General features: G+C 38.7%; 1 protein-coding gene across 1 annotated transcript; it reads right to left on the bottom strand.

The window, feature by feature from the left end:
* Positions 1 to 1,566: 1,566 nt before the first annotated feature.
* Positions 1,567 to 4,962, bottom strand: LOC133575599 (cysteine dioxygenase type 1-like). The gene is made up of 3 exons (XM_061928290.1): positions 4,952 to 4,962; positions 4,724 to 4,878; positions 1,567 to 1,733 (listed from the first exon to the last, which is right to left on the bottom strand). Exons 1-3 carry the CDS (start codon positions 4,960 to 4,962, stop codon positions 1,567 to 1,569), a joined length of 333 nt encoding a protein of 110 aa, XP_061784274.1.
* Between the last annotated feature and the right edge of the window lie 20,295 nt (positions 4,963 to 25,257).

The raw sequence follows: 25,257 nt of genomic DNA, 5'->3' as shown, positions 1-25,257 counted from the left end.
ATAAACACCCGTCCATTTTCCTGTGACGTCACATAGTGAAGCCAACACAAACAAACATGGCGGAAAGAACAGCAAGCTATAGCGACATTAGCTCGGATTCAGACTCGGATTTCAGCGGCTTAAGCGATTCAACAGATTACGAATGTATTGAAACGGATGGTTGTAGTGTGGAGGCAGGTAGCAAAAACGAAATTGAAGAAGAAACTGAAGCTATTGAGCCATATCGGTTTGAACCGTATGCAAGCGAAACCGACGAAAACGACATGACAGCCAGCGACACGGGAGAAAGCGAGGACGAATTCGGCGATCGCCTTCTAACCAACGATTGGTATGTGTTTGTTTGGCATTAAAGGAAACTAACAACTATGAACTAGGTTTACAGCATATGAAAAACATTTGGCAACAACATGCACTTTGAGAGTGCAGACAGCCCAATTTTCATCAATTAATATATTCTGTAGACATACCCTCATGTCAGCAGGCCAGGTAAGCTAGGGTCGATATTCTTCTCTTGATCATCTTCAGGACGGTGTGAGCCAAGACATCCAGTATGTCTACATTCTGTAGACATACCCTCATCCGCTATCTTTTCCTGAAAGCTGATCTGTCCAGTTTTGGAGTTGATGTCAGCAGGCCAGGGAAGCTAGGGTCGATGTGAGCCAAGACATCCAGGGGGTTTAGCTCGCTCGTCTGCGGGAGTAAACTGCCACCATTGCTTGCCGTGCTACCGAGGTCCTTTGTCCCTGAATTGCTCACACACTCCGGCAGATTCAATGGGGGTCTGGCGGCAGATTTCTCTGACTTTATCGTTGGAAATGCATCTGCTTTGAGTGTCGCAGGATATCCACACATTCTTGCCAGCCATCTCTGTCGTAGCATAGCTTTCGTCGGTAAAGTGTGCGGAACACGGCCACTGGTGCAACTTGAATCCGTCCCTGTTCGTGTTGTTACACCCTCCGACAACACACCGACGAGGCATGATGTCTCCAAGGTACGGAAAACAGTCGAAAAACGGAAAATAACAGAGCTGATTTGACTCGGTGTTTGAGAAAATGGCAGATTGCTTCCCGATGTGACGTCACGTTGTGACGTCATCGCTCCGAGAGCGAATATTAGAAAGGCGTTTAATTCGCCAAAATTCACCCATTTAGAGTTCGGAAATTGGTTAAAAAAATATATGGTCTTTTTTCTGCAACATCAAGGTATATATTGACGCTTACATAGGTCTGGTGATAATGTTCCCCTTTAAATAAATATTTGTTTTGTCACTATAATTGATTTTCTTTGCTTCTAGGCTGATTCAAATAATGCATTTTTCCTTTGCTTTAAGCAGTCTTGCAGGGTACATTTACATGTTTTCTAATCTTTTTGTTTTGTTATTATGATCTATCATTGGTTTTTTCGTTTTATTACGAATACGTTTCTTTTCATTTAGGCTGGAAAATTAATGTGGTCCGATTACGCTCGAATAGCCACTTTAGGTAAACATGTGCCACTAGTAATAGTAATACTTATCACATCATTAGCATGAGTAGTGTGATATAATGATATAAAGTGACTTACAGATTAAGTCCTCACTCCATATCTGCTATCGTAATCCAATTTGATTGTTGTCATGTGGCCGGTGAGCTCGTCAAAGATGTCACAGCGATCAATTGGGGGGATGTAAACGTGCAAACTGACTGCGCACTTGGTGTCGCTGACATTTTCCACACGGTGCAAGCCAATGGAGTCTAAAACACACACACAAACAGTGTCAATTGAGTGTTTTGAAACATGGTTCATTGCATGAAACAAGCTTCTAATACATTTTTACCAATAGTAGTGATAGTTGACCTAAGTGCAAAAAGTTGTGGACCTCTATTTTTCGAGTGGTTTATGATTTGAGTTTATTTCGAACTTGCGTTCAATTCCAACATGATACGGCACAATCTCCAGTTCCTCTTTTCAGCACGTTTGAAAAGGAGTAGGAAAAAGTAGAGTTTGTTTAATCCTACTCCTTTTCCATTTCACAGCAATTGCTAGCACTTTTATTGACTCCATAAACAATACAATTCTAAAAAATCAATAAATAATAAAAAGTCCAACAAGTTGTATTTTAAATCATGAGATTAATAAGATGGGACGGCGTGGCACAGTTGCGAGAGTGGCCGTGCCAGCAATCTGAGGGTTCCTGGTTCGATACCCAGCTTCTACCAACCTAGTCACGTCCGTTGTGTCCTTGACCAAGACACTTCACCCTTGCTCCTGATGGGTCGTGGTTAGGGCCTTGCATGGCAGCTCCAAACCATCAGTGTGTGAATGTGTGTGTGAATGTGTAAATAGTGTCAAAGTGCTGTGAGTACCTTGAAGGTAGAAAAGTGCTATACAAGTATAACCCATTTAATTTAAGATTATCAATAAGTTAAAAATGTTCAGCATGATTCTTCTTCTTTGTACAAACCCCTTTCCATATGAGTTGGGAAATTGTGTTGGATGTAAATATAAACGGAATACAATGATTTGCAAATCCTTTTCAACACATATTCAATTGAATGCACTACAAAGACAAGATACTTGATGTTCAAACTCATAAACGTTTGGTTTTTTTTTGCAAATAATGATTAACTTAGAATTTCATGGCTGCAACACGTGCCAAAGTAGTTGGGAAAGGGCATGTTCAACACTGTGTTTCATGGCCTTTCCTTTTAACAACACTCAGTAAACGTTTGGGAACTGAGGAGACACATTTTTTTAAGCTTTTCAGGTGGAATTCTTTCCCATTCTTGCTTGATGTACAGCTTAAGTTGTTCAACAGTTTGGGGTTTGCCGTTGTGGTATTTTAGGCTTCATAATGCGCCACACATTTTCAATGGGAGACATGTCTGGACTACAGGCAGGCCAGTCTAGTACCCGCACTCTTTTACTATGAAGCCACGTTGATGTAACACGTGGCTTGGCATTGTCTTGCTGAAATAAGCAGGGGCGTCCATGGTAACGTTGCTTGGATGGCAACATACTGTATGTTGCTCCAAAACCTGTATGTACCTTTCAGCATTAATGGCGCTTTCACAGATGTGTAAGTTACCCATGTTTTGGGCACTAATACACCCCCATACCATCACAGATGCTGGCCTTTCAACTTTGCGCCTATAACAATCCGGATGGTTCTTTTCCTCTTTGGTCCGGAGGACACGACGTCCACAGTTTCCAAAAACAATTTGAAATGTGGACTCGTCAGACCACAGAACACTTTTCCACTTTGTATCAGTCCAACTTAGATGAGCTCAGGCCCAGCGAAGCCAACGGCGTTTCTGGGTGTTGTTGATAAACGGTTTTCGCCTTGCATAGGAGAGTTTTAACTTGCACTTACAGATGTAGCGACCAACTGTAGTTACTGACAGTGGGTTTCTGAAGTGTTCCTGAGCCCATGTGGTGATATCCTTTACACACTGATGTCGCTTGTTGATGCAGTGCAGCCTGAGGGATCGAAGGTCACGGGTTTAGCTGCTTACGTGCAGTGATTTCTCCAAATTCTCTGAACCCTTTGATGATATTACGGACCGTAGATGGTGAAATCCCTAATTCCATGCAATAGCTGGTTGAGAAAGGTTTTTCTTAAACTGTTCAACAATTTGCTCACGCATTTGTTGACAAAGTGGTGGCCCTTGCCCCATCCTTGTTTGTGAATGACTGAGCATTTCATGGAAGCTGCTTTTATACCCAATCATGGCACCCACCTGTTCCCAATTTGCCTGTTCACCTGTGGGATGTTCCAAATAAGTGTTTGATGAGCATTCCTCAACTTTATCAGTATTTATTGCCACCTTTCCCAACTTCTTTGTCACGTGTTGCTGGCATCAAATTCTAAAGTTAATGATTATTTGCAAAAAAAAAAAGTGTATCAGTTTGAACATCAAATATGTTGTCTTTGTAGCATATTCAACTGAATATGGGTTGAAAATTATTTTCAAATCATTGTATTCCGTTTATATTTACATCTAATACAATTTCCCAACTCATATGGAAACAGGGTTTGTACTTTGAGTTTGAACAGTTTCTTAAACTTCTTAAATTTCAGCGACTCTTTGTCTCTCACCGAACCAAAAGCAGTTCAAAGATGCAAGGTAACTCTCCTGCGGATGCAATCAAAATCAGTGGTCGAAAAAGCTTAAAAATGATCAAAAAACAGGAAGTTTGTTTTGTCGACTGTCCTGCATGCCTTCTTCTGCGAGCACGGCCGCTGGAGGCGCGCCGGGACACGCCTCTGCTCGCTCTTCCCGCATCACGGCCACGCCCCTGCTTGGCTGCAAGCAATCTGTAATCAGCACACCTGTGACTAATGAGGGCAGGCAGCATAAGGGCCAGTGGAGCCCAAGATCCAGTGCCGGAACATAGTTGTATGTATACAGTAAGCTATCGCGTCTCTGGCTCCCCTTCCACGTACTTGCTCTCTCTCTGTGTCTTCCCAGTTCCCGTGTCTCATGTCCTTTGTGTTTTCCCGCAGTGCTTTCCCTGTCTCCCGTGATCGAGCAGTGTGTCGACTTCCTGTTGGATTCCTGTTTGTTTTCTCAGGGATCTTTTGAGGGACTATTTAGCATATATGTATAATACATCATTGAGCTTATCTACGCCCTCTTGTGGTCTGTGCCGTCTACTCCCTCCCGTAAACATAACATCGACACAATGTATCAACACCCCGGAGAATAATGCAGACGTGTCAGCAAAACCACTTTCTTCTTACCGTCCATGAAGGACACCTGGTTTTCCTTCAGGGTTGTGTGAAACCTCTCAGTCATCTTGCATCCCTCCCCTTTGGGCCAGTCGAAGAGTGCCTCCTTGACGTCGCCCTGCAGGATCTTCATGAAGCAGTCGGACTTGGGGTGGTCGTGGATGTCACTGCAAAATGGCCACAGCACGCAAGCGTGCAAACCGTGTCAGTAGGTAGTAATTTTACAGTTATCGTAAATACTCTGTAATCATAGTATCTTTAAAAAATGTTGTGTCGACTGTGTGACGGAGTAGCAAATATTTGCACAAAGCACTACGTTAACATGTAGGACACACTGTCTAATAATAAAGTCCACCAAGGAGATTGTTGAACCACACACAAAAACTGCTTACATTTTGTACATAATGTACAAAACCCAAAACCAGTGAAGTTGGCACGTTGTGTAAATGGTAAATAAAAACAGAATACAATGATTAGCAAATCCTTTTCAACTTATATTCAATTAAATAGACTGCAAAGACAAGATATTTAATGTTCAAACTGAGAAATTAAATTTTTTTTTTGCAAATAATCATTAACTTAGAATTTAATGGCAGCAACACATTACATTTTTACCACTGTGTTACATGGCCTTTCCTTTTAACAACACTCAGTTCGGGAACTGAGGAGACCAATTTTTGAAGCTTTTAATTTTTGAATTATTTTTCATTCTTGCTTGATGTACAGCTTAAGTTGTTCAACAGTCCGGGGTCTTTTACGCTTCATAAAGCGCCACACATTTTCAATGGGAGACAGGTCTGGACGACAGGCAGGCCAGTCTAGTACCCGCACTCTTTTACTACAAAGCCACGCTGTTGTAACATGAGTAGCATGTGGCTTGATTTTTTTTTGCTGAAATAAACAGGGGCGTCCATGAAAAAGACGTTGCTTGGATGGCAACATATGTTGCTCCAAAATCTGCATGTGTAAGTGACCCATGCTTTGGGCACTAATACAACCCTATACCGTCACAGATGCTCACTTTTGAACTTTGCGCCTATAACAGTCCGGGTGGTTCTTTTCCTCTTTGGTCCGTAGAACACGCATCCACAGTTTCCAAAAACAATTTGAAATGTGGACTTGTCAGACCACAGAACATTTTTCCACCTTGCATCAGTCTATCTTCGATGAGCTCGGGCCCAGCGAAGCCGCCGGCGTTTCTGGGTGTTGTTGATATATGGCTTTGGCTTTGCATACTAGAGTTTTAAGTTGCACTTAGAGATGTAGCGACAAACTTTAGTTACTGACAGTAGTTTTCTGAAGTGTTCCTGAGCCCATGTGGTGATATCCTTTACACACTGATGTCGCTTTTTGATGCAGTACTGCCTGAGAGATCGAAGGTCACGGGCATTCAATGTTACGTGCGGTGATTTCTCCAGATTCTCTGAACCATTTGATGATATTATGGACCGTAGATGGTGAAATCCCTAAATTCCTTGCAATGGCTCGTTGATAAATGTTGTTCTTAAACTGTTCGACAATTTGCTCTCCCATTTGTTCACAAAGTGGTGACCCTCACCCCATCCTTGTTTGGAAGCTGGAAGCTGCTTTTATACCCAATCATGGCACCCACCTGTTCCCAAATAGCTTGTTCACCTGTGGGATGTTCCAAATAAGTGTTTGATGAGCATTCCTCAACTTTCTCTGTCTTTTTTTGCCACTTGTGCCAGCTTTTTTGAAACATGTTGCAGGCATCGAATTCCAAATGAGCTAATATTTGCAAAAATAACAAAGTTTCTCAGTTCGAATGTTAAGTATCTGTTATGATCCGTTGCCCGGATCATGTTTTCTTCTGTTAGTTTCGACTACCTCAGTTCTGTTTTCTGCACCCCTGGGTTTGTGTTTCAGTTGCCATGACTGCAGATTAATTCCACCTGTCTCTGATTAGTTTTCGGGACGCTCACCTGCTCCTGAGTACTAATCAGAGAGTTATTTATTCCCGTTTGTTTCTACTATCAGTCTGGCTTCCTTGTTTGCATTGCGCAACAGTGACGACATTTTCTACCTGCTTCCATGCAAACCCGTACGCTAAGTATTGTTCTATGACTTTTGATTCCTGTTTGTATGCTAGCTTCCACGCTAAGCTCTTCCTTAGTTTTTCCACCCGTGCTATCGGCACGCTTTGTTTTTTTCCTGTTTTTTCCTGCGTGATTTATGCAAATAAATCATTTCCTACCTGCACGCTGTGTCCGGAGTTCCTGCTGCATTTAGGGAGAAGTACCCCCGCGCTAAAATGCGACCCAGTCGTTACAGTATCTTGTCTTTGCAGTGTATTCAATTGAATATAGGTTGAAGAGGATTAGCAAATCATTGTATTTTGTTTTTATTTACGATTTATAAGCGGTAGAAAATGGATGGATGGACAACGTGCCAACTTTACTGGTTTTGGGTTTTGTATGAGTAGTAATAAGAAACATTAAGTCAGGGGTCCGAGGGTATCTTTATGCGGTAGGACGGACAAGACGAGACGGGCCGGGGGTGGTCTAGCTTGGGACCCTATGGCCAGCTTGTGTGGGGATGGATTCCCTCCTCTCAGGGGTGGCTGCGTGCTGTTCGCCCCCCTCGGCCCCTCGGCCCCTCGGCCCCTCGGCACTGCGTGTGCTCTGCGGCATGTTGAGGTGTTTGGGCAGGTGGTTGGGCGCCTGGGCGTCCAGTGCTGTGTTACTCCCCTGCTGGGCTTTGCTGTTGGGTGCTCACACCACTGTCCCCTCTGCTAATCTGTCTCAGCCTGCTCCGTGGGGCGGGGCCACACGCTTATCCACGGGGCTTTGTCCTCCTATGGCTGTGGTGGTGCAGCCTTCTGGCCGCAGTGGTGTACCTGTGGCGTGCCGGCCACCTATCTTGCGGCCCGCCGGAGTGGCTTGACTGGTCTGTTGCTGACCGGGGTTGTTCGGGGCCAGATTGGTTGACCAGCCGAGCCGAGTGTGGCTGCCTTGAGGCCCTTGTGGGGATGGGGGGGCATTTGTGGGCTCAGCTGTTATGATTGACCTCCTAATTTTAACTTCACAGTAGACACTTTGGAGGCTTATACACTCCTGCATCACATGCACAGAATCATTTAATTTTTTTAAATGAACTACAAACCCCGTTTCCATATGAGATGGGAAATTGTGTTAGATGTAAATATAAACGGAATACAATGATTTGCAAATAATTTTCAACCCATATTCAGTTGAATATGCTACAAAGACAACATATTTGATGTTCAAACTGATAAACTTTTTTTTTTTGTGCAAATAATCATTAACTTTAGAATTTGATGCCAGCAACACGTGACAAAGAAGTTAGGAAAGGTGGCAATAAATACTGATAAAGTTGAGGAATGCTCATCAAACACTTATTTGGAACATCCCACAGGTGAACAGGCAAACTGGGAACAGGTGGGTGCCATGATTGGGTATAAAAGTAGATTCCATGAAATGCTCAGTCTTTCACAAACAAGGATGGGGCGAGGGTCACCACTTTATCAACAAATGCGTGAGCAAATTGTTGAACAGTTTAAGAAAAACCTTTCTCAACCAGCTATTGCAAGGAATTTAGGGATTTCACCATATACGGTCCGTAATATCATCAAAGGGTTCAGAGAATCTGGAGAAATCACTGCATGTAAGCAGCTAAGCCCGTGACCTTCGATCCCTCAGGCTGTACTGCATCAACAAGCGACATCACTGTGTAAAGGATATCACCACATGGGCTCAGGAACACTTCAGAAACCCACTGTCGGTAACTACAGTTGGTCGCTACATCTGTAAGTGCAAGTTAAAACTCTCCTATGCAAGGCGAAAACCGTTTATCAACAACACCCAGAAACACCGTCGGCTTCGCTGGGCCTGAGCTCATCTAAGATGGACTGATACAAAGTGCAAAAGTGTTCTGTGGTCTGACGAGTCCACATTTCAAATTGTTTTTGGAAACTGTGGACGTCGTGTCCTCCGGACCAAAGAGGAAAAGAACCATCCGGATTGTTATAGGTGCAAAGTTGAAAAGCCAGCATCTGTGATGGTATGGGGGTGTATTAGTGCCCAAGGCATGAGTACGGTAATGTTCTTCAAATCCTGAGATAATGCGAAATAAGCAATAAAAATGTTTTTCAACATAATTCCTACACCAAACATGCAACATGTCTGATAATGCGTGAAGATATGTATCTTTGTTAGTTTTACTAGAAAAATTATATTTTGTAAGTTTTGCAAAGAGGCGAATAAGTTTTTTTAATTCAATATGACATACCAAATATGAAAGTTATATAAACATAACTCCAAAACTGAACATGCATTATGTCTAAAAATGCCTAAAATATTGTATCTATGTGAGTTTTACAAGAATCAGTTATTTTGGTAAGGTGTACAATTACATAAATTAGGGGTTTACTCATAATGACAGTATAACTGCTACATTCAATTTGACTGTTATTTAAACATAACTCCCTAACCACACATGCAAAATAGGTTAATAAAGCCTAAAACAATGCATCCTTGTGAGTTTTACTCGAAACATATGCTATTTTAGGCTTGCAAACACAAAAAGTAGTTTTTTACTCATTTTGACATTAATGTTCTTAAAATCCTGAGATAATGCAAAATAAGCAATAAAAATGTTTTTCAACATAATTCCTACACCAAACATGCAACATGTCTAATAATGCCTGAAGACATGTATCTTTGTTAGTTTTACTAGAAAAATGATCTTTTATAAGTTTTGCAAAGAGGCAAATAAGTTTTTTTAATTCAATATGACAGTATAACTGTCATACCAAATATGAAAGTTATATAAACAAAACTCCAAACCTAAACATGCATTATGTCTAAAATTGCCTGTAATATTGTATATATGTGAGTTTCACCAGAATCAGGTAATTTGGTAAGGTTTACAAATACAAAATTTTTTTTTTTTTCATAATGACAGTATAACTGCTACATTCAATTTGACTGTTATTTAAACATAACTTCCTAATCACACATGCAAATAGGTTAATAAAGCCTAAAACAATGCATCCTTGTGAGTTTTACTCGAAACATATGCTATTTTAAGGCTTGCAAACACAAAAAGTATTTTTTTACTCATTTTGACAGTAATGTTCTTAAAATCCTGAGATAATGCGAAATAAGCAATAAAAATGTTTTTCAACATAATTCCTACACCAAACATGCAACATGTCTAGTAATGCGTGAAGATATGTATCTTTGTTAGTTTTACTAGAAAAATTATATTTTGTAAGTTTTGCAAAGAGGCAAGTTAGTTTTTTTAATGCAATATGACAGTATAACTGTCATACCAAATATGAAATATATATAAACATAACTCCAAAATTGAACATGCATTATGTCTAAAAATGCCTAAAATATTGTATCTATGTGAGTTTTACCAGAATCAGGTAATTTGGTAAGGTTTACAAATACAAAAATTGTTTTTTTTTCATAATGACAGTATAACTGCTACATTCAATTTGACTGTTATTTAAACATAACTTCCTAATCACACATGCAAATAGGTTAATAAAGCCTAAAACAATGCATCCTTGTGAGTTTTACTCGAAACATTTCCAATTTAAGGCTTGCAAACACAAAAAGTAGTTTTTTACTCATTATGACAGTAATGTTCTTCAAATCCTGAGATAATGCGAAATAAGCAATAAAAATGTTTTTCAACATAATTCCTACACCAAACATGCAACATGTCTGATAATGCGTGAAGATATGTATCTTTGTTAGTTTTACTAGAAAAAATATATTTTGTAAGTTTTGCAAAGAGGCAAATAAGTTTTTTTAATTCAATATGACATACCAAATATGAAAGTTATATAAACATAACTCCAAAACTGAACATGCATTATGTCTAAAAATGCCTAAAATATTGTATCTATGTGAGTTTTACAAGAATCAGTTATTTTGGTAAGGTGTACAATTACATAAATTAGGGGTTTACTCATAATGACAGTTAACTGCTACATTCAATTTGACTGTTATTTAAACATAACTCCCTAACCACACATGCAAAATAGGTTAATAAAGCCTAAAACAATGCATCCTTGTGAGTTTTACTCGAAACATATGCTATTTTAGGCTTGCAAACACAAAAAGTAGTTTTTTACTCATTTTGACATTAATGTTCTTAAAATCCTGAGATAATGCAAAATAAGCAATAAAAATGTTTTTCAACATAATTCCTACACCAAACATGCAACATGTCTAATAATGCCTGAAGACATGTATCTTTGTTAGTTTTACTAGAAAAATGATCTTTTATAAGTTTTGCAAAGAGGCAAATAAGTTTTTTTAATTCAATATGACAGTATAACTGTCATACCAAATATGAAAGTTATATAAACAAAACTCCAAACCTAAACATGCATTATGTCTAAAATTGCCTGTAATATTGTATATATGTGAGTTTCACCAGAATCAGGTAATTTGGTAAGGTTTACAAATACAAATTTTTTTTTTTTTTCATAATGACAGTATAACTGCTACATTCAATTTGACTGTTATTTAAACATAACTTCCTAATCACACATGCAAATAGGTTAATAAAGCCTAAAACAATGCATCCTTGTGAGTTTTACTCGAAACATATGCTATTTTAAGGCTTGCAAACACAAAAAGTATTTTTTTACTCATTTTGACAGTAATGTTCTTAAAATCCTGAGATAATGCGAAATAAGCAATAAAAATGTTTTTCAACATAATTCCTACACCAAACATGCAACATGTCTAGTAATGCGTGAAGATATGTATCTTTGTTAGTTTTACTAGAAAAATTATATTTTGTAAGTTTTGCAAAGAGGCAAGTTAGTTTTTTTAATGCAATATGACAGTATAACTGTCATACCAAATATGAAATATATATAAACATAACTCCAAAATTGAACATGCATTATGTCTAAAAATGCCTAAAATATTGTATCTATGTGAGTTTTACCAGAATCAGGTAATTTGGTAAGGTTTACAAATACAAAAATTGTTTTTTTTTCATAATGACAGTATAACTGCTACATTCAATTTGACTGTTATTTAAACATAACTTCCTAATCACACATGCAAATAGGTTAATAAAGCCTAAAACAATGCATCCTTGTGAGTTTTACTCGAAACATTTCCAATTTAAGGCTTGCAAACACAAAAAGTAGTTTTTTACTCATTATGACAGAAAAGTTCTTAAAATCCTGAGATAATGCGAAATAAGCAATAAAAATGTTTTTCAACATAATTCCTACACCAAACATGCAACATGTCTAATAATGCCTGAAGACATGTATCTTTGTTAGTTTTACTAGAAAAAATATATTTTGTAAGTTTTGCAAAGAGGCAAGTTAGTTTTTTTAATTCAATATGACAGTATAACTGTCATACCAAATATGAAATATATATAAACATAACTCCAAAATTGAACATGCATTATGTCTAAAAATGCCTAAAATATTGTATCTATGTGAGTTTTACCAGAATCAGGTAATTTGGTAAGGTTTACAAATACAAAAATTGTTTTTTTTTCATAATGACAGTATAACTGCTACATTCAATTTGACTGTTATTTAAACATAACTTCCTAATCACACATGCAAATAGGTTAATAAAGCCTAAAACAATGCATCCTTGTGAGTTTTACTCGAAACATTTCCAATTTAAGGCTTGCAAACACAAAAAGTAGTTTTTTACTCATTATGACAGAAAGTTCTTAAAATCCTGAGATAATGCGAAATAAGCAATAAAAATGTTTTTCAACATAATTCCTACACCAAACATGCAACATGTCTAATAATGCCTGAAGACATGTATCTTTGTTAGTTATACTAGAAAAAAATATATTTTGTAAGTTTTGCAAAGAGGCAAGTTAGTTTTTTTAATTCAATATGACAGTATAACTGTCATACCAAATATGAAATATATGTAAACATAACTCCAAAATTGAACATGCATTATGTCTAAAAATGCCTAAAATATTGTATCTATGTGAGTTTTACCAGAATCAGGTAATTTGGTAAGGTTTACAAATACAAAAATTGTTTTTTTTTCATAATGACAGTATAACTGCTACATTCAATTTGACTGTTATTTAAACATAACTTCCTAATCACACATGCAAATAGGTTAATAAAGCCTAAAACAATGCATCCTTGTGAGTTTTATTTGAAACATATGCTATTTTAAGGCTTGCAAACACAAAAAGTAGTTTTTTACTCATTATGACAGTAATGTTCTTCAAATCCTGAGATAATGCGAAATAAGCAATAAAAATGTTTTTCAACATAATTCCTACACCAAACATGCAACATGTCTGATAATGCGTGAAGATATGTATCTTTGTTAGTTTTACTAGAAAAATTATATTTTGTAAGTTTTGCAAAGAGGCAAATAAGTTTTTTTAATTCAATATGACATACCAAATATGAAAGTTATATAAACATAACTCCAAAACTGAACATGCATTATGTCTAAAAATGCCTAAAATATTGTATCTATGTGAGTTTTACAAGAATCAGTTATTTTGGTAAGGTGTACAATTACATAAATTAGGGGTTTACTCATAATGACAGTTAACTGCTACATTCAATTTGACTGTTATTTAAACATAACTCCCTAACCACACATGCAAAATAGGTTAATAAAGCCTAAAACAATGCATCCTTGTGAGTTTTACTCGAAACATATGCTATTTTAAGGCTTGCAAACACAAAAAGTAGTTTTTTACTCATTATGACAGTAATGTTCTTAAAATCCTGAGATAATGCAAAATAAGCAATAAAAATGTTTTTCAACATAATTCCTACACCAAACATGCAACATGTCTGATAATGCGTGAAGATATGTATCTTTGTTAGTTTTACTAGAAAAATTATATTTTGTAAGTTTTGCAAAGAGGCAAGTTAGTTTTTTTAATGCAATATGACAGTATAACTGTGATACCAAATATGAAATATATATAAACATAACTCCAAAATTGAACATGCATTATGTCTAAAAATGCCTAAAATATTGTATCTATGTGAGTTTTACCAGAATCAGGTAATTTGGTAAGGTTTACAAATACAAAAATTGTTTTTTTTTCATAATGACAGTATAACTGCTACATTCAATTTGACTGTTATTTAAACATAACTTCCTAATCACACATGCAAATAGGTTAATAAAGCCTAAAACAATGCATCCTTGTGAGTTTTACTCGAAACATTTGCTATTTTAAGGCTTGCAAACACAAAAAGTAGTTTTTTACTCATTATGACAGAAAAGTTCTTAAAATCCTGAGATAATGCGAAATAAGCAATAAAAATGTTTTTCAACATAATTCCTACACCAAACATGCAACATGTCTAATAATGCCTGAAGACATGTATCTTTGTTAGTTTTACTAGAAAAAATATATTTTGTAAGTTTTGCAAAGAGGCAAGTTAGTTTTTTTAATTCAATATGACAGTATAACTGTCATACCAAATATGAAATATATATAAACATAACTCCAAAATTGAACATGCAATATGTCTAAAAATGCCTAAAATAATGTATCTATGTGAGTTTTACCAGAATCAGGTAATTTGGTAAGGTTTACAAATACAAAAATTGTTTTTTTTTCATAATGACAGTATAACTGCTACATTCAATTTGACTGTTATTTAAACATAACTTCCTAATCACACATGCAAATAGGTTAATAAAGCCTAAAACAATGCATCCTTGTGAGTTTTACTCTGAAACATATGCTATTTTAAGGCTTGCAAACACAAAAAGTAGTTTTTTACTCATTATGACAGTAATGTTCTTCAAATCCTGAGATAATGCGAAATAAGCAATAAAAATGTTTTTCAACATAATTCCTACACCAAACATGCAACATGTCTGATAATGCGTGAAGATATGTATCTTTGTTAGTTTTACTAGAAAAATTATAATTTGTAAGTTTTGCAAAGAGGCAAATAAGTTTTTTTAATCCAATATGACATACCAAATATGAAAGTTATATAAACATAACTCCAAAACTGAACATGCATTATGTCTAAAAATGCCTAAAATATTGTATCTATGTGAGTTTTACAAGAATCAGTTATTTTGGTAAGGTGTACAATTACATAAATTAGGGGTTTACTCATAATGACAGTTAACTGCTACATTCAATTTGACTGTTATTTAAACATAACTCCCTAACCACACATGCAAAATAGGTTAATAAAGCCTAAAACAATGCATCCTTGTGAGTTTTACTCGAAACATATGCTATTTTAGGCTTGCAAACACAAAAAGTAGTTTTTTACTCATTTTGACAGTAATGTTCTTAAAATCCTGAGATAATGCAAAATAAGCAATAAAAATGTTTTTCAACATAATTCCTACACCAAACATGCAACATGTCTAATAATGCCTGAAGACATGTATCTTTTTTAGTTTTACTAGAAAAATGATCTTTTATAAGTTTTGCAAAGAGGCAAATAAGTTTTTTTAATTCAATATGACAGTATAACTGTCATACCAAATATGAAAGTTATATAAACAAAACTCCAAACCTAAACATGCATTATGTCTAAAATTGCCTGTAATATTGTATATATTTGAGTTTCACCAGAATCAGGTAATTTGGTAAGGTTTACAAATACAACATTTTTTTTTTTTTCATAATGACAGTATAACTGCTACATTCAATTTGACTGTTATTTAAACATAACTTCCTAATCACACATGCAAATAGGTTAAAAAAGCCTAAAACAATGCATCCTTGTGGGTTTTACTCGAAACATATGCTATTTTAAGGCTTGCAAACACAAACAGTAGTTTTTTACTCATTATGACAGTAATGTTCTTAAAATCCTGAGATAATGCGAAATAAGCAATAAAAATGTTTTTCAACATAATTCCTACACCAAACATGCAACATGTCTGATAATGCGTGAAGATATGTATCTTTGTTAGTTTTACTAGAAAAATTATATTTTGTAAGTTTTGCAAAGAGGCAAGTTAGTTTTTTTAATGCAATATGACAGTATAACTGTCATACCAAATATGAAATATATATGAACATAACTCCAAAATTGAACATGCATTATGTCTAAAAATGCCTAAAATATTGTATATATGTGAGTTTTACCAGAATCAGGTAATTTGGTAAGGTTTACAAATAAAAAATTGTTTTTTTTTCATAATGACAGTATAACTGCTACATTCAATTTGAATGTTATTTAAACATAACTTCCTAATCACACATGCAAATAGGTTAATAAAGCCTAAAACAATGCATCCTTGTGAGTTTTACTCGAAACATTTGCTATTTTAAGGCTTGCAAACACAAAAAGTAGTTTTTTACTCATTATGACAGAAAAGTTCTTAAAATCCTGAGATAATGCGAAATAAGCAATAAAAATGTTTTTCAACATAATTCCTACACCAAACATGCAACATGTCTAATAATGCCTGAAGACATGTATCTTTGTTAGTTTTACTAGAAAAAATATATTTTGTAAGTTTTGCAAAGAGGCAAGTTAGTTTTTTTAATTCAATATGACAGTACAACTGTCATACCAAATATGAAATATATATAAACATAACTCCAAAATTGAAGATGCATTATGTCTAAAAATGCCTAAAATATTGTATCTATGTGAGTTTTACCAGAATCAGGTAATTTGGTAAGGTTTACAAATACAAAAATTGTTTTTTTTTCATAATGACAGTATAACTGCTACATTCAATTTGACTGTTATTTAAACATAACTTCCTAATCACACATGCAAATAGGTTAATAAAGCCTAAAACAATGCATCCTTGTGAGTTTTATTTGAAACATATGCTATTTTAAGGCTTGCAAACACAAAAAGTAGTTTTTTACTCATTATGACAGTAATGTTCTTCAAATCCTGAGATAATGCGAAATAAGCAATAAAAATGTTTTTCAACATAATTCCTACACCAAACATGCAACATGTCTGATAATGCGTGAAGATATGTATCTTTGTTAGTTTTACTAGAAAAATTATATTTTGTAAGTTTTGCAAAGAGGCAAGTTAGTTTTTTTAATTCAATATGACAGTATAACTGTCATACCAAATATGATATATATATAAACATAACTCCAAAATTGAACATGCATTATGTCTAAAAATGCCTAAAATATTGTATCTATGTGAGTTTTACCAGAATCAGGTAATTTGGTAAGGTTTACAAATACAAAAATTGTTTTTTTTTCATAATGACAGTATAACTGCTACATTCAATTTGACTGTTATTTAAACATAACTTCCTAATCACACATGCAAATAGGTTAATAAAGCCTAAAACAATGCATCCTTGTGAGTTTTACTCGAAACATTTGCTATTTTAAGGCTTGCAAACACAAAAAGTAGTTTTTTACTCATTATGACAGTAAAGTTCTTAAAATCCTGAGATAATGCGAAATAAGCAATAAAAATGTTTTTCAACATAATTCCTACACCAAACATGCAACATGTCTAATAATGCCTGAAGACATGTATCTTTGTTAGTTTTACTAGAAAAATTATATTTTGTAAGTTTTGCAAGAGGCAAGTTAGTTTTTTTAATGCAATATGACAGTATAACTGTCATACAAAATATGAAAGTTATATAAACATAACTCCAAAACTAAACATGGATTATGTCTAAAAATGCCTAAAATATTGTATCTCTGAGAGTTTTACAAGAATCAGTTAATTTGGTAAAATGTACAATTACATAAATTAGGGGTTTACTCATAATGACAGTTAACTGCTACATTCAATTTGACTGTTATTTAAGCTTAACTCCCTAACCACACATGCAAATAGGTTAAAAAAAAGCCTGAAACAATGCATCCTTGTGAGTTTTACTCGAAACATATGCTATTTTAAGGCTTGCAAACACAAAAAGTAGTTTTTTACTCATTATGACAGTAATAAATGGCTAATTATGCCTGGAGAAATGTATCTTTGTGAGTTTTCCTGGAAAACGTTTTTTTTTATAAGGTTTGTAAAGAAACAAGTTAGTTTTTTCACTTAATATGACAGTATAACTGTCATACTAAATATGAAAGTTAAATAAACATTACTCCAAAACCAAACTTGCAATACGTCTACAAATGCCTGTAATAGTGAATCTATGTGAGTTTGACCAGAATCAGGTATTTTTTTGTAAGGTTTACGAATACAAAAATTGGGTTTTACTCATAATGACAGTATAACTGCCATATTCAAAATAACAGTTATTTAAACATAACTCCTAAACCAAACATGCTAAATGGCTAATAATGCATGGAGAAATGTATCTTTGCGAGTTTTACTAGAAACAAATATTTTTAAGGTTTGTAAAGAAATGTTGTTGTTTTTTTTTACTCAATATGATGGTATAACTGTCTCTCTGAGCTGCCACCTTAACGTGGTAGAGGAGTTTGCGTGTCCCAATGATCCTAGGAGCTATGTTGTCCGGGGGCTTTATGCCCCCTGGTAGGGTCTCCCAAGACAAACTGGTCCTATGAGGGATCAGACAAAGAGCAGCTCGAAGACCTCCATGAATAATAAAAAACAAGGACCCAGATTTCCCTCGCCCGGACGCGGGTCACCGGGACCCCCTCTGGAGCCAGGCCCGGAGGTGGGGCACGATGGCGAGCGCCTGACATGGGGCCCGGCCGGGCACAGCCCGAAGAGGCAACGTGGGTCCCCCCTCCAATGGGCTCACCATCCATAGCAGGGGTCATAGAGGTCGGGTGCGATGTGAGCTGGGCGGCAGCCGAAGGCAGGGCACTTGGCGGTCCGATCCTCGGCTACAGAAGCTAGCTCTTGGGACGTGGAACGTCACCTCGCTGGGGGGGAAGGAGCCTGAGCTAGTGCGCGAAGTGGAGAAGTTCCGGTTAGATATAGTCGGACTCACTTCGACGCACAGCAAGAGCTCTGGAACCAGTTCTCTCGAGAGGGGCTGGACTCTGGTGTTGCCGGCAGTGAAAGGCGACGGGCTGGGGTGGCAATTCTTGTTTCCCCCCGGCTCAGAGCCTGTACGTTGGAGTTCAACCCGGTGGACGAGAGGGTAGCTTCCCTCCGCCTTCGGGTGGGGGAACGGGTCCTGACTGTGGTTTGCGCTTACGCGCCAAACCGCAGCTCAGAGTACCCACCCTTTTTGGATTCACTCGAGGGAGTACTTGAGAGTGCTCCCCCGGGTGATTCCCTCATGCTACTGGGGGACTTCAATGCTCATGTTGGCAACGACAGTGAAACCTGGAGAGGCGTGATTGGGAAGAATGGCTGCCCGGATCTGAACCCGAGCGGTGTTTTGTTATTGGACTTTTGTGCCCGTCACAGATTTTCCATAACGAACACCATGTTCAAACATAAGGGTGTCCATATGTGCACTTGGCACCAGGACACCCTAGGCCGCAGTTCCATGATCGACTTTGTAGTTGTGTCATCGGATTTGCGGCCTCATGTTTTGGAAACTCGGGTGAAGAGAGGGGCGGAGCTTTCTACCGATCACCACCTGTTGGTGAGTTGGCTGCGATGGTGGGGGAGGATGCCGGACAGACCTGGCAGGCCCAAACGCATTGTGAGGGTTTGCTGGGAACGTCTGGCAGAGTCTCCTGTCAGAGAGAGTTTCAATTCCCATCTCCGGAAGAACTTTGAACATGTCACGAGGGAGGTGCTGGACATTGAGTCCGAATGGACCATGTTCCGCGCCTCTATTGTCGAGGCGGCTGATTGGAGCTGTGGCCGCAAGGTAGTTGGTGCTTGTCGTGGCGGTAATCCTAGAACCCGTTGGTGGACACCGGCGGTGAGGGATGCCGTCAAGCTGAAGAAGGAGTCCTATCGGGTTCTTTTGGCTCATAGGACTCCTGAGGCAGCGGACAGGTACCGACAGGTGTGCGGCTTCAGCGGTCGCAGAGGCAAAAACTCGGACATGGGAGGAGTTCGGGGAAGCGCTGGAAAATGACTTCCGGACGGCTTCGAAGCAATTCTGGACCACCAGCCGCCGCCTCAGGAAGGGGAAGCAGTGCACTATCAACACCGTGTATGGCGAGGATGTTGTTCTGCTGACCTCGACTGCGGACTGTGGATCGGTGGAGGGAATACTTCGAAGACCTCCTCAATCCCACCAACACGTCTTCTTATGAGGAAGCAGTGCCTGGGGAGTCTGTGGTGGGCTCTCCTATTTCTGGGGCTGAGGTTGCTGAGGTAGTTAAAAAGCTCCTCGGTGGCAAGGCCCCAGGGCTAGATGAGATCCGCCCGGAGTTCCTTAAGGCTCTGGATGCTGTGGGGCTGTCTTGGTTGACAAGACTCTGCAGCATCGCGTGGACATCGGGGGCAGTACCTCTGGATTGGCAGACCGGGGTGGTGGTTCCTCTCTTTAAGAAGGGGAACCGGAGGGTGTGCTCTAACTATCGTGGTATCACACTCCTCAGCCTTCCCGGTAAGGTCTCTTCAGGTGTACTGGAGAGGAGGCTACGCCGGATAGTCGAACCTCGGATTCAGGAGGAACAGTGTGGTTTTCGTCCTGGTCGTGGAACTGTGGACCAGCTCTATACTCTCGGCAGGGTCCTTGAGGGTACATGGGAGTTTGCCCAACCAGTCTACATGTGTTTTGTGGACTTGGAGAAGGCATTCGACCGTGTCCCTCGGGAAGTCCTGTGGGGAGTGCTCAGAGAGTATGGGGTATCGGACTGTCTGATTGTGGCAGTCCGCTCTCTGTATGCTCAGTGCCAGAGCTTGGTCCGCATTGCCGGCAGTAAGTCGGACACGTTTCCAGTGAGGGTTGGACTCCGCCAAGGCTGCCCTTTGTCACCGATTCTGTTCATAACTTTTATGGACAGAATTTATAGGCGCAGTCAAGGCGTTGAGGGGATCTGGTTTGGTGGCTGCAGGATTAGGTCTCTGCTTTATGCAGATGATGTGGTCCTGTTGGCTTCATCTGGCCAGGATCTTCAGCTCTCACTGGATCGGTTCGCAGCCGAGTGTGAAGCGACTGGGATGGACCATGGACTCGGACCTCCAAGTCCCAGTGCATGGTTCTCGCTAACCCGGTCATGAGCTTTGGGTTATGACCGAAAGGACAAGATCACGGGTACAAGCGGCCGAAATGATTTTCCTCCGCCGGGTGGCGGGGCTCTCCCTTAGAGATAGGGTGTGAGAAGCTCTGCCATCCGGGGAGAGCTCAAAGTAAAGCCGCTGCTCCTCCACATCGAGAGGAGCCAGATGAGGTGGTTCGGGCATCTGGTCAGGATGCCACCCGAACGCCTCCCTAGGGAGGTGTTTAGGGCACGTCCGACCGGTAGGAGGCCACGGGGAAGACCCAGGACACGTTGGGAAGACTATGTCTCCCGGCTGGCCTGGGAACGCCTCGGGGTCCCACAGGAAGAGCTGGACGAAGTGGCTGGGGAGAGGGAAGTCTGGGCTTCCCTGCTTAGGCTGCTGCCCCCGCGACCCGACCTCGGATAAGCGGAAGAAGATGGATGGATGGATGGATAAATATAAAAGTAATATAAACATCATTCCAAAACCAAACTCCTAAACCAAACTTGCAATCCGTCTTAAACTGCCTGTAATATTGAATCTATATGAGTTTTACCAGAATCAGGTATTTTGGTAAGGTTTACAAATACAAAACTTGGGTTTTACTCATAATGACAGTATAACTGCATTATTTGATATGACAGTTATTTAAACATAACTCCTAAACCAAACATGATAAATAGCTAATAATGCCTGGAAAAATGTATATAAACATAACTCCAAAACCAAACATGCATTATGTCTAAAAATGCCTGTAATATTGTATCTATGTGAGTTTTACCAGAATCAGGAATTTTGGTAAGGTTTATAAATACAAAAATTAGGTTTTACTCATAATGACAGTATAACTGCCACCCTCAATATGACGGTTATGTAACATAACTCCTAAACCACAAATGCAAAATGGCTAATAATGCCTGGAGAAATGTATCTTTGTGAGTTTTACAGGAAAAAAAATATTTTGTAAGGTTTGATAAGACACAAAATAGTTTTTTTTTATTCAATATGTTTGTATAACTGTCATAATAAATGTAAAAGTTATATAAACATAACTCCAATACCAAACATGCAATCCGTCTAAAAATGCCTGTTATATTGAATCTATGTGAGTTTTACTAGAATCAGGTATTTTGTTAAGGTTTACAAATACAAAAATTAGGTTTTACTCACTATGACAGTATACTGTCACATTCAATCTGACAATCTTATTTAAACACAAATTCTAAACCACGGATGCAAAGTGGCTAATAATAACTGGAGAAATGTATTTTTGTGAGTTTTACTGGAAAAAAAATATTTTGTAAAGTTTGTATAGACACAAGTTAGTTTTTTTTACTCAATATGATGGAAACATGCATTATGTCTAAAAAAAATCCTGTAATATTTTATCCATGTGAGTTTTATCAGAGTAAGTTATTTTGGTAATTTTACAAATACAAAAAATAGGTTTTACTCATAATGACAGTGCCACACGCAATATGACAGTTATTTAAACATAACTCTAAACCAAACATGGTTAATGGCTAATCATGCCTGGAGAAATGTATCTTTGTGAGTTTTACTGGAAAACATTTTTTTTTAAGGTTTATAAAGACACAAGTTAGTTTTTTTTACTCAATATGACAGTATAACTCTAATACTAAATGTAAAACATATATAAACATAACTCCAAAACAGAACATGCATTATGTTTAAAAATGCCTGTAATTTTGTATCCATGCGAGTTTTACGAAAATCAATTGTTGTAGTAAGGTTTGCAATTACAAAATATTGGTTTTACTCACCATGATAGTATACTGTCACATTCAATTTGACAGTTATTTAAACATAACTACCAAACCACACATGCAAAATGGCTATAATGCCTGGAGAAATGTATCTTTGTGAGATTACTGGAAAAACATATTTTGTAAGGTTTGTAAAGAACCAATTTAGTTTTTTTTACTTAATATGATGAGGTGGCGACATTTCCAGGGTGTACCCCGCCTTCCGCTCGATTGTAGCTGACATAGGCTCCAGCGCCCCCCGCGACCCCGAAGGGAATAAGCGGTAGAAAATGGATGGATGGATGGACATCCATTAAAAAATGCCTGTAATATTGTATCACTCCTCTCTGAGCTGCCACCTTAACGTGGTAGAGGAGTTTGCGTGTCCCAATGATCCTAGGAGCTATGTTGTCCGGGGGCTTTATGCCCCCTGGTAGGGTCTCCCAAGACAAACTGGTCCTAGGTGAGGGATCAGACAAAGAGCAGCTCGAAGACCTCCATGAAATATAAAAAACAAGGACCCAGATTTCCCTCGCCCGGACGCAGGTCACCGGGGCCCCCCTCTGGAGCCAGGCCCGGAGGTGGGGCACGATGGCGAGCACCTGGTGGCCGGGCCTGCCCCCATGGGGCCCGGCCGGGCACAGCCCGAAGAGGCAACGTGGGTCCCCCCTCCAATGGGCTCACCACCCATAGCAGGGGTCATGGAGGTCGGGTGCAATGTGAGCTGGGCGGCAGCCGAAGGCAGGGCACTTGGCGGTCCGATCCTCGGCTACAGAAGCTAGCTCTTGGGACGTGGAACGTCACCTCGCTGGGGGGGAAGGAGCCTGAGCTAGTGCGCGAGGTGGAGAAGTTCCGGCTAGATATAGTCGGACTCACTTCGAATGGTTTGGTGGCTGCAGGATTAGGTCTCTGCTTTTTGCAGATGATGTGGTCCTGATGGCTTCATCTGGCCAGGATCTTCAGCTCTCACTGGATCGGTTCGCAGCCGAGTGTGAAGCGACTGGGATGAGAATCAGCACCTCCAAGTCCGAGTCCATGGTTCTCGCCCGGAAAAGGGTGGAGTGCCATCTCCGGGTTGGGGAGGAGATTTTTCCCCAAGTGGAGGAGTTCAAGTACCTCGGAGTCTTGTTCACGAGTGGGGGAAGAGTGGATCGTGAGATCGACAGGCGGATCGGTGCGGCGTCTTCAGTAATGCGGACGCTGTATCGATCCGTTGTGGTGAAGAAGGAGCTGAGCCGGAAGGCAAAGCTCTCAATTTACCGGTCGATCTACGTTCCCATCCTCACCTATGGTCATGAGCTTTGGGTTATGACCGAAAGGACAAGATCACGGGTACAAGCGGCCGAAATGAGTTTCCTCCGCCGGGTGGCGGGGCTCTCCATTAGAGATAGGGTGAGAAGCTCTGCCATCCGGGAGGAGCTCAAAGTAAAGCCGCTGCTCCTCCACATCGAGAGGAGCCAGATGAGGTGGTTCGGGCATCTGGTCAGGATGCCACCCGAACGCCTCCCTAGGGAGGTGTTTATGGCACGTCTGACCGGTAGGAGGCCGCGGGGAAGACCCAGGACACGTTGGGAAGACTATATCTCCCGGCTGGCCTGGGAACGCCTCGGGGTCCCCTGGGAGGAGCTGGACGAAGTGGCTGGGGAGAGGGAAGTCTGGGCTTCCCTGCTTAGGCTGCTGCCCCCGCGACCCGACCTCGGATAAGCGGAGGAAGATGAATGGATGGATATTGTATCAATGTGAGTTTTACTAAAATCAGTTGTTTTTGTAAGTTTTGCAAATACAAAATATTGGTTTTACTCACTATGACAGTGTACTGTCACATTCAATCTGACAGCTATTTAAACATAACTCCTAAACCACACATGCAAAATGACTAATAATGCCGAGAAAAATGTATCTCTCTGAATTTTATTGGAAAAAAATATTTTTTAAGGTTTTTAAAATTACAAGTTTGTTATTTTTTACTCAATTTGACAGTATAACTGTCATACTGAATATGAAAGTTATATACACATAACTCTAAAACCAAACTTGCAATCCGTCTAAAAATGCCTGTAATTATGAATCTATGTGAGTTTAACCAAAATCAGGTATTTTGGTAAGGTTTACAAATACAAAAATTAGGTTTTACTCATAATGACAGTATAACTGCCACACGCAATATGACAGTTTTTTAAACATAACTCCTAAAAAAACAAATGCAAAATGACTAATAATGCCTGGAAAAATGTATCTTTGTGAAATTTAATGAAAAAAAAATATTTTGTAAGGTTTGTAAAGACACAAATTAGTTTTTTTTACTCAATATGATGGTATAACTGTCATACTAAATATGAAAGTTGTATAAACATAACTGCAAAACCAAACATGTTTTATGTCTATGTGTAATATTGTATCTATGTGAGTTTTACCAGAATCAGGTATTTTGGTAAGGTTTACAAATACAAAAATTAGGTTTTACTCACTATGACAGTATACTGTCACATTCAATCTGACAGTTATGTAAACATAACTCCTAAACCACACATGCAAAATGGCTAATAATGCCTGGAGAAATGTATCTTTGTGAGTTTTACTAGGAAAAACAATTTGTAAGGTTTGTAAAGACACACGTTAGTTTTTTTTACTCAATATGACAGTATAACTGTCATACTACATGCAGAAAATATATAAACATGACTCCAAAACCAAACTTGCAATCCGTCTAAAAATGTCTGTAATATTGAATCTATGTGAGTTTTACCAAAATGAGGTATTTTGGTAAGGTTGACAAA

This window comes from Nerophis lumbriciformis, linkage group LG33, assembly GCF_033978685.3.
Source record: "Nerophis lumbriciformis linkage group LG33, RoL_Nlum_v2.1, whole genome shotgun sequence".
Taxonomy (NCBI): domain Eukaryota; kingdom Metazoa; phylum Chordata; class Actinopteri; order Syngnathiformes; family Syngnathidae; genus Nerophis; species Nerophis lumbriciformis.
This window is presented reverse-complemented; position numbering and strand designations above follow the sequence as displayed.